General features: G+C 36.0%; 1 protein-coding gene across 1 annotated transcript; it reads right to left on the bottom strand.

Annotated features, from left to right (window-relative positions):
- Positions 1 to 646: 646 nt before the first annotated feature.
- LOC113222659 (cytochrome P450 2C9-like) lies at positions 647 to 9,570 on the bottom strand (the record flags this gene model as incomplete). Its single annotated transcript, XM_026452307.1, has 2 exons — positions 647 to 834; positions 9,429 to 9,570. Coding segments are annotated over 2 exons (330 nt in total), but the record flags the coding sequence as incomplete, so codon positions are not given.
- Between the last annotated feature and the right edge of the window lie 2,032 nt (positions 9,571 to 11,602).

Here is an 11,602-nt window from a genome sequence, read left to right as displayed (position 1 = left end):
GAAAATAAGAAATAAAACAATATTAACTCAGATACATATAATGTACACGGAAATTACAATGAATCCAGATATAAATTATGAACAGTTATTAGTAAAATTAGCAAAGTTGACAGATTAACATCATCAGAATGATAAAAACTAATTATGTTCCACAACAAGAATATTAATTATCTAGGGAAAGCCAAAGACTTGAAAGCCATGACAACAAAATCACAACATTCCTGGGAAAATAAAAGAAACCCCAAATAAATTGGAAGCATAATTATATTGAGGAATAGAAAGACTCAATGTGTCAAGATTCAGTTCTTTCCAAACTGACTTACAAATTTAATGTCACCCTGACAGAAATTCCAGCCCAATGTTTTGGGAAATTGACAAACTAATACCTTTAAAATGTATTTGGAATGTAAGCACCTAAGAGTAGCCAAACCAATCTTGAAGAAAGATAATAAATCTGGAAAACACACACTGCCAGACACGAGAACCTGTTACAAGACTTTGTAGTCCCAAGCTGGAAACAACAGAAAGTCCAATTAAACTGCCATACATATGAGTTATGCACTTCTCTCACGGGGTGATGGTAGAGGATATATGAATTTGGGGACTTCAAAAACATGGAGTTGTAGTGTAGGAGAAACAAACTTACCTTGGGAATGAGATAGTTTCTGAATTTAATGTCACAGGTCACTGCATGGGGCAGGCTGGTGGGGAGGAGGTCAATGTATCTCTGGACCTCGTGCACCACGGCATCTGTGTAGGGCATTTGGCTCCTGTCCTGCATGCAGGGGCTCCGATTCCTGCCAATCACACGTGCAATCTCTTCCTGGACTTTAGCTGACAAGACACAAGTAAAAACAGATGGAAAAGGAGAAAAAATGGCACATTTGTTGTAGCAATTCAGGGGTACATGAATCATGATGAAGGTATCCAAACTTCATTATAAATTTAAATTATAGTGATGGAAGTGTATGCAACCTTAAAGAGAGGACTGTTACAGATGCACAAATGTGTAACTGCTATAAAGTAGGCATTAAGAAAAATATGTACACATGTAAGCAGAGAAAATTATCTTCAATAAAGGAAGGCAAGAAGAAATGAAAGAAGGAAGAGATGTCCACAAAACAACCAGAAAACAAATAACAAAAGGGCAGGGGTAAGTCCTTACTTGTCAATAACAACACTGAATGTAAATGGACTAAAATCTCCAATCAAAAGACATACTGACTGGATGGAAAAACAGGACCTATTAACCTGTGACCTAAAAGAAACACACTTCACTTATAAAGACACACATAGGCTGAAAATAAACGAATGGAATGAGACAGTACCTGCCAATGGAAATGAAAAAAAGAGCACGAGTTACTATATTTAAAACAGACAAAGCAGATTTCAAAACAAAAACTATAAGAAGAGACAAAGATCACTATTGATAATAACGTGGTCACCTCGGCAAGAAGATGGAAGAATTCTAAATATATATGCAACCAACAATGGAGCACCCATATATATATATAAACTATAATTAGAACTAGAGAGAGATAGACCACAATACAATAATAGCTGGAGACTTCAACACCCCACTTTCAGCATTGGACAGGGCATCCAGAGAGAAAATCAACAAGAAAACATTGAACTTCATCTGCACTATAGACCAAACGGATCTAATAGATATTTGCAGAATATTTTTCCAACTGCTACAGAATACACATTCTTTTCCACAGCACATGGATTGTTATCAAGAATTAACCATATGTTAGGTCACAAAACACGTCTTAAAATGTTCAAAGAAACTGAAATAATATCAAGCATCTTCTCTGACCACAATGTAATAAAACCAGCAATCAATAACAAGAGGAAATTTGGAAACTACACAAATAAATGGAAATTTAAAAATATGCTCATAAATGAACAGTGGGCCCATGAAGAGATTAAAAAGGAAATTGAAAATTTTCTTGAAACAAATAATAATGGAAACACAATATACCAAAACCTAGGGGCTACAGCAAGACCACTACTAAGAGGGAAGTTTATAGCTACAAAAGCTTAATCAAAAATGGAGAAAATTGACAAGTAAACAATCTAATGATGCATCCTAAAGAACTAGAAAAGCAAAAGTAAATTAAACCCAAAGTTAGTAGAAAAAAAGGAATAATAAAGATCAGAGCAGAAGCAAATAAAATTTAAATGAAGAAGGAAGAAATCCAAAACCTAAACATGCAATGACCAGTACCAAGATCAAACGAAAAATAAAAAGTATCCCAGTAGAGAAAATCCCAAGACTGGCTAGCTTTACTGCTGATTTTTACCAAACATTTAAAGAACTAATACCAATCCTACTCAAACTATTCCAAAAAATAAAGGCAAATAGAAGACTTCCAAACTCATTATATGAGGCCAGTATTACCCTGATACCAAAATCAGACTAAGACACATCAAGAAAACAAAACTACAGGCCAATACACCTGATGAACACTAATGCAAAAATCTTCAACAAAATGCGGGCAAACCAAATTCAGAAATACAATAAAAAGGTCATTCACAATGACTAAGTGGGATTTATCCCTGGGATGCAAGGATGGTTCAACATGTGCAAATCAAGCAGTGTGATGCATCATATCAAAAGAATGAAGGATAAAAATCATATGATCATTTCAGTTGATGCTTTAAAAGGATTTGATAAAATTTAACATCCTTTCCTCATACAAATTCATGAAAAATAACTTGAGATAGAAGAAACATACCTCAACATAAAAAAGCTGTATGAGAGACACACAACTAATACTATACTGAATGGGGAAAATGGAAAGTCTTTCCTCTCAGATCAGAAACACGACAAGGATGCCCACTGTCACCATTGTTACTCATCATAATACTGGATGACCTAGCAAGAGCAATCAGACAAGAGAAAGATATAAAGGCTATCCAAAATGGAAAGGAAGAAGTCAAAATATCCTTGTGTGCAGATGATATAACCTTATACTAGGAAAAAACCTAAAGCTTCCACAAGATAATTATTAGAACTGATGAACAAATTCAGTAAAGTTGAAGGATACAAAATCAACATAAAAATCAGTAGTGTTGTTATATGCCAACTATGAACAAAAAGAAAAAGAAATTTAAAAAGTAATCCCATTTACACTAGCCATACATAAAATTAAATACCTAGGAATTAATTTAACCAAAGAACTGAAAGATCTCTATAATGAAAACTATAAAACACTGAGGAAAGAAATTTAAGAGGACACAAACAGAAAAATATTTCATGTTCATGGATTGGAAAAATCAACATTGTTAAAGTGCCCATACTATCCAAACAATCTACAGTTTCCATAAAATTCCTATCAAAATATCAATGGCATTCTTCAAAGAAATAGCAAAAATAAATCCTAAAATTTATATGGACCCACAAAAGACCCAGAATAGTCAAAACTGTCCTAAGCAAAAAGAACAAAATTGGAAGAATCACATTATCTCACTTCAAATTATACTACAGAGCTATGCTAACTAAAACAGCATGGTACAGACATAAAAACAAACACATGGACCAATGGAACAGAATAGAGAATCCACAAACAATTTCACATACCTAGAGTGAACTCATTTTTGACAAAGGTGCTGATATGGTTTGGCTGTGTTCCCAGCCCAAATCTCATCTTGAATTGTAATAATCCCCACAAGTCAAGGGTGAGGCCAGGTGGGGATAATTGAATCATAGGTGTGGTTTCTTCCATACTTTTCTCATGGTAGTGAATAAATCTCACAACATCTCATGGTTTTATAAATGGAAGTTCCCCTGCAAAGCTCTCTGTGTGTTGCCATGTAAGACGTGACTTTCCTCCTCACTCACCTTCTGCCATGATTGTGAGGCCTCCTCAGTCATGTGGAACTGTGAGTCCATTAAACTTCTTTCCTTTATAAATTACCCAGTCTTGTGTTGGCTTTATCAGAAGCATGAGAACAGACTAACACAGGTACCAAGGATGTACACTGGGGGAAAGACAGTCTCTTCAATAGATTGTGCTGGGAAAATTTAATATCCTACACAGAAGAATGAAACTGGACTCATATCTCTTGCCATAAACAAAAATTAACTCAAAATGGATTAAAGACTTAAATCTAAGACCTTGAACTGTGAAAGTACTGTAGGAAACCCCTAGGGAAAATCTCCCGGACATTGGTCTAGGCAAAAATTTCTTGAGCAATACCCCACAAGCACAGGCATTCAAAGCAAACATGAACAAATGGGATCACATCAAGTTAAAAAGCATCTGCACAGCCAAAGATACAATCAGCAAAGAGAAGAGACAACCCACAGAATGGAGAAAAATATTTGCAAACTATTCATCTGACAAGAGATTAATAACCAGAATATATAAGAAACTCAAGCAACTCTATAGAAAAAAATCTAATAATCCAACCCAAAAGTGAGCAAAAGATTTGAATAGATATTTCTCAAAAGAAGACATTTAAATGGGTAACAGGCATACAAAAAGGTGGTCAACACCACTGAAACTCACAGAAATATAAATCAAAATTACAATGAGATGTCGTCTCACTCCAGTTAAAATGGTTTATATCCAAAAGACAGCAATAACAAATGCTAGTGAGGATGTGGAGATAAGTGGAGCCTCATACAATGTTAGTGGGAATGTAAATTAGTGTGACCACTATGGAGAGCTGTTTGAATGTTCCTCAAAAAACTAAAAATAAAACAACCATATGATCCAACAACCCTACTGCTGTGTATATAACCCCCATAAAAGGAAATAAGTATATTGAAGAGACATCTGCACTCTTATGTTGGTTGCAGCACTGTTTACAATATCTAAGACTTCAAAACAACCTAAATATACATCAACAGACAAATGGAGAAAGAAAACGTAGTACTTATACACAATGTAGTTCTATTCAGCCATAAAAAGAATGAGATTCAGTCATTTGCAACAACATGAAGGGAACTGGAGATCATTACTTTAAGTGAAATAAGCCAGGTACAGAAAGACAAACATAGCATGTTCTCATTTATTTGTGGAATCTAAAAATATAATAATTGAATGAATGGACGTAATGTGTAGAAGGATGGTTACCAGAGACTCGAAAGGGTAGTGGCGGGTGGGAGGGGAGGTGCGGATGAATAAGACCTACTCTATGATAGCACAATAGGGTGACTATAGTCAATAATAATTAAATTGTACACTTTAAAATAACTTAAAGAGTGTAACTGAATTGTTTGTAACTCAAAGAATAAATGCGTAAGGAGATAGATACCACATTTTCCATGACATGCCTATTTCACATTGCATGCCTGTATCAAAACATCTCATGTACCCCCAAACATATTTATACCTACTATGTACCCATAAAAATTAAAGAAGATAAAAGATGAATCTGTGTATAAATTATACATTAGTATATATAATACAAATAAAAATAATAAAATGTTTGAAAACATAAAGTAAGCATATAATTTAGTCATGAAATTACTGTCTTGAAAAAAACAGGGATTAATATCATATCAAAATAACATATGTTGCTTAAACATTAAATTATACTCTCAGATTTATGCATATACATGACTGTATTTGTGCATCTGTGTGTGGCAAGGGTCGCAAATTGCAATAGTGTGCAATTTGCACACTTTCCAAATCCACCATTTTGAACATTCTAGCAGCTTCTTCTGAACATACATTCACATTTTTAAAGAGTCTGTTTCTATTTCTTACTTATCCTTTTGTAGATTATATTTAATAATTTTTTATTATGAGAGATGAGAATTTTAATCTCCATCTTCACCTCATATTTGAACACACCCACATATGATAGACATACTCACTTTTTCACATGCTTTATTCTAGAATATATTTAGATGACAATTTTTATGATATCAGTATTCATTGCTTACATCATTCTGACTACACAAATATGGTTCTCTGGTAAGACAGCTATGATTAAATTATATTTTTTAGTACTTTCCTGGGCTTAACCATGTCTCTATTTCAATTTGAAATTTTCTGTTTCCTAAGTTGGAATTATTTACAAATGTTCAGGCAGATGTTTGAAACTCTTTTTTAGTTATTGGAAACTCCCATAAAATCTGTCACATCTCTTGTTCTTGCTGTCTCCTCTCACTTCTGCATAATCCACCAGGTCCATTCTGAAGTAGTTGTTTTCTAGGTCTGGTGCTAGGCAGCCTCCCTGACACTCTCATTCTCCTATGTGAGGTTTCCTGATTGCTGGAGCTCAGGACATTCTCTAACTAGGTTTCAGGCATTTGAGTGAAGTGCATTCTCCAACATTTTTCTGAGAAAGGGAAAATAGAAGGTAAAATTTTTGGCAAATATGCAAGTCTGAAAACACCCTATTTCTATTAATATACAAGATAATATTAATAGTTCTTGAGAATTCTGAATCCTAATTCTTTCAATATAAGCTGATATAGCTCTGAAAGTTTTTGTGATTTACCATTTAATTCTCATGCCTGAAATTCCATAACTCTGGGTCTAGCAGTATATGTTTTCATTTCATTCACTCTGTTGGATATTGAAGATAATTTTCTGTTAAGATGGCAAAAGAAAAATGTCGTTTCTCTAGATCAGTTCCCTTTCTGTGGGATAAAGCTACCTACCGAATTTTAGGAAGCAAGATGAATAAAAGAGCTAAGAATCTTTGAATTCAAGGAGCAGATCCGTACCAAATTTGCCTTTTAAGCCTACACCTCATGCCTTTTCTGGCACTTCCCTGTGTCCCTGAGTACAGGGCTTCTTAAACTCAGTTTCTCTAGAGAATAAGCCTCCTTTCCATGTGGGAGAAAATTAGTTACCTGATGAAAAGAGTTGTGGAGGAAACGTAGGCAGGGAGAGCCTCCTTTTTCAGTCTCATTCTCCACCATCTTTGACCCTTGGTACTTCCAAATACCAATTGGGGGGATTTAAGGGACACTGATTAACTTTTCGTCCTTGATAAATTTTTCTCTTCTGACTTTTTGGTTACAGGTTTATCCTCTCTGTACAGATTTATCATTCCTCTATATGCTCTCTGTGTTTTAGAAATTTGTTAAAGTCTTCTTGACTATCTTCTGTACTCTTCCTACATTAAAGGACCTAAATGTCTAATATACAAAATCTATAAAAAAGTAAACAAATCAACAAGCATTAAACAAAAAATCAATTAAAAATGGGCAAAGGACATGAACAGGCACCTCTCAAAATGTGACATACAAGCAGCCAACAAATATATGAAAAAATGCTCAACATCACTAATCATCAGAGAAATGCAAATCAAAATCACAATGAGGTACCATCTCACACCAGTCAGAATAGCAACTATTAATATTAAAAAGTCCAAAAACAACAGATGCTGGTGAAGTTGCAGAGAAATGGAAATACTTTTACACTGTTGGTGGATATGCAAACTCGTTCAGTCACTGTGGAAACCAGTTTGGATATTTCTGAAAGAACTTAAAATAGACCTACCAGTTGACCCAGCAATCCCACTAGAGAGTTTATGCCCCCAAAATATTTATTCTTTCAAAAAGACACACACCTCAATATATTCACTGTAGTGCTTTTCACAATAGTGAAGAAATGGAATCCACTTATGTGCTCATCAACATTGGATTGTACAAGGAAAATGTGGTAAATAGACACTGATATGGTTAGGCTGGGTCCCCACCCAAGTCTCATCTTGAATTCTAGCTCCCATAATTCCCACATGTCATGGGAGGGACTCATTGGGAGGTAATTTAATCACAGAGGCCGGACTTTCCCATGCTGTTTTCATGGTAGTGAATAAGTCTCTGTCAGAGACTTATTGTGATTCCTTTCCAGCTGTGTGGAATTGAAAGTCCATTAAATCTCTTTCCTTTACCCTGTCTCAGGTATGTCTTTATTAGCAGCATGAGAACAGACTAATACATACACAATGGAATGTTATGCCATCATAAGAAAGAACAAAAATTATGTTTTTTGCAGGATGATAGATGAAGCTGGAGGCCATTATCCTAAGCAATCCAATACAAGAACAGAAAATCAAATACCACGTGTTCTCACTTATACGTGAGAGGTAAGCATTGAATACACAAGAACTTAAAGATGGGAACAATAGACACTGAGGATCACTAGATGGGGGAAGGAGGGAAGGGATGTGGGCTGAAGAACCATCTGCTGGGTAATATGTTTACTGTCAGTGTGATGGAATAGCTGGGACCCCAAGTCTCAGTGTTACACAACTTACCTACGTAACAAACCTGTATTTGTACCCTTTAATTTATAATAAAAGTTGAAAAAAAACATCTAGAACTCAATAGGCTAGTAACTGTTCCCAAAAAAGGCCTAATTCTTATTCGTAATTGGCTTATTGTCATTTCAATTGGGGATACTGGCATAGGAGAAAAAAAGAATATTTCTTATCTGCAGCATAACCAAAAGTCCTTAAAAGTAAATTTCTAAAGTAAAGTTGTTCATAAAAGATAAAATTATTGACTCCCTTAAAAAAAATCTTATTTTGTCCAACACCAATTACATGGAAATTGTCTCAGGTACATATTCTGCCTAATGGAACATTCTTTAGGTAACTCTTCTAGTAAACAGAATTACCTTTCTTATGAATCTAACTTTTTAGAATACTTCTCGGACTAGGAATTTACTCAGGCAGACTCACTACATTTCTAGGATTACCATTTATCCTTCAATAAGGAGAGTTTTCAGTTTCCCTACTCCAGCATTCAAACCTGAAATTTTGAGAATGAGAAAAGTTATCTTTAAGAATATACTTGCTATTTAAAATGGCCTTCTTATAATAAAACCAACATGCAATCCCAGGTCAATTTATCTTGTCTCTTCCTGCCATAAATCGTTGTCTATGAAATCCAGACATGCTGGACCAGAGCTCTATTGCTTTTGCTACTGCCATGCTGTCTTCATTTCTCTCAGTTATCTTCCTCTACAGTGCAAAGATGACCTTTTTTATTTTCTTCTTCTGTTTTTTTCTTTCTGAGACAGAATCTCACTCTGCTGCCCAGGCTGTAGTGCAGTGGCAAAATCTTGACTCACTACAGCCTCCATCACCTGAGTTCAAGCGATTACGGTGCCTCAGCCTCCTGAGCAGCTGGGATTACAGCCGTGTGCCACAATGCCTGGCTAAATTTTGTATTTTTATTAGAGATGGGGTTTGGCCATGTTGGCCAGGATGGTCTTGAACTCCGGGCTTCAAGTGATCCACCCACCTCAGCCTCCCAAACTACTGGGATGAGCCACCATACCAGGCCAATATATTCCATTTTAATCACCATTAGTTTGGAACATATTACAGCTGGAAGCACAGAAATTTAAATAATGAAGCTCCTCTAGAAGAATCATGAAGGAGGACACTAGCAACACCTTCCCAACATCTTTTCTGAAAATCAATTTACTCATTATCTGTGATCATACCTGTGACCTCTGGGTGCTTCAGCAGGAGAAGGAGAGCATATCTCAGGGTTGTGCTTGTCGTCTCTGTCCCAGCTGCAAACAAGTCAACTGCAGTGTTTTCCAAGTTTTCAATAGTAAATTCAGACTGTTGGTTGTGCTTTTCCTAGGAATGATTTAATGCAATTATCTGACAAATTATTTACCAGCATGTTTGCTTACAGTGAATTCAAAATTACTCACATTGTTATATAGTTACCAACATAGAAATTGGAAAGCATACTACTAGAAAAAAATACTGTATGGTGTAGCAGAAGCTGTAGACCAACTTGCCCAAGTTTTATTTCCTACCCCCTTGTTCCATGCTTGCCTTAAAAATTCCATTGATCAGGCTCTTTGCAGTTAGCTGAGTCACACAGCATAGTTTTTTGCCAAAAAATATAAGCAGAAGTTCTCTAGGTCCACTTCTTCTATTTCCTCTTTCATACCCAAAACACAAATTTGTGAAGTAGGAGGTAGAGTAGACTCCTTTTGGGATTTAATCATGAAAATGAAGGTCTGTATACTAAATTTAGTGGGAAAATGGAAGGCCCTTGACTCTACTGCTTTGGGGCTGCTGTATTATCCCTAGAATGCCCCACTGAGATTCCCTGTATTTGAGATAAGTAAAGACATTATGTGTTAAAGCCATTATTACCTGTAGACAACCGCAATCTAAATTAATAAAACAAGTAAATTAGGGCCATATCATTAGATACTGTGAGCCTGAATCAAGAGTCTGCAATTATCTTCTTCTGTCAGAAAGGTACATGGACTCAATATTGCCTCCAGATTCATTACAAAGTTGAAATTTTGTAAAAACAAATATGAAAAAAGCAATATGACAGCAAAACCTAGGATAAATCATAGAGAAAGAGAATGGGTTTGGAATGACAAGATGGGCCCACACTATTATAATCTAGATGCGAGGCAACAGACCACTTGTTCTAGGATGCAGTAGTGCAGGAATAAATAAAAAATATACAAAGTGAAGAGAAAGGACAATGATGAAGATGGAGGATAAAGCAATTAATTGTCACAGGGGATAAAGGAGAGATTAAGGGTAATGCATATGCCAAGGCTCAGAGGCTGGAGTTCTCATAAATTGGAAGTTAGGAGAAAGAAAGCAATGGATAAGGAATACTTAGTTGAAAGAGATCATCAATATACAAAACATACTACTTTTTAACAAGTCCCTAGGCCAGCAATAAATTAATGATGCTTTTAGTGTCTCCAAGCGACATGGGTCATATTGAATATTGTGTAATCAACACCACTGAAATAGACTAGATCCACTCAACATGTCTACTTACTAGATGAAGACAATCCTCTCCTTGGTAACATCAGCTTCATACAGTTTTCTAAGCTTGTCATGTTAAAAATTATTCTTAAGTAAGCACAGTGCACTCACAAAACCAGTATTAACATTTCCATCTGTTGACTTGAACTTGGTTATTTAGCAGTTGTGTGCCTATCCTCTCTTATTAATGATAGTAGCCATATTCCACTTGCTCTGCTCAAATCTAAAGAGCACCCCTTCTATGTTAGAGGCAGGCTAGGGCATTATCCTGCACCTCACCCTCAGAAACACACTCACAGCTACAACTCAGTCTGTGGGCTTCAGCTGCTAGGGTGTGCTACAGGGTCATAGATCTTGACTCTGTGGGCAATCTACATTCAACTCTGCCTGAGAGTGAATCTGCACCCCAAGACCCAGGTGTCACAATACATGATTAAAAGACCCTGAGTCTAGAATGATGCCTCTATGACAATTTCACGGACCTGTACTTGTAACCCAGCACCAATGCAGCTGCGTGTATGCCATGTCAGAGCTGACACCAAAAGGAATCCCTTAGGCTAAGTCACTCCAATTTTAGCAAAATCAAAATAGGAGGATACCCAAATACTTTGACACCAAGGACATTAACAACCTACACTACTCCTGATACTGCTGCAAACTTCCATAGCCTAGGCCACTGAAGCACCCAAAAATATTCCTGATGTTGACCACAGCTAGAGAAACTACACAGATACTATCACACGGCATCTATTCAAAAACTGACTTACCCACTCTTCATCACCTGCACACAAACACTCAACTTCAGATGAAAGTCTTTCTCTATGAAATCCACTCCAGAAACTGGAACAGTCATTGTCCC

Source organism: Piliocolobus tephrosceles, unplaced genomic scaffold (assembly GCF_002776525.5).
Source record: "Piliocolobus tephrosceles isolate RC106 unplaced genomic scaffold, ASM277652v3 unscaffolded_32985, whole genome shotgun sequence".
Classification (NCBI taxonomy): Eukaryota; Metazoa; Chordata; class Mammalia; order Primates; family Cercopithecidae; genus Piliocolobus; species Piliocolobus tephrosceles.
The sequence above is the reverse complement of the archived record's forward strand: the minus strand, read 5'-3'. Positions and strand labels throughout refer to the sequence as shown.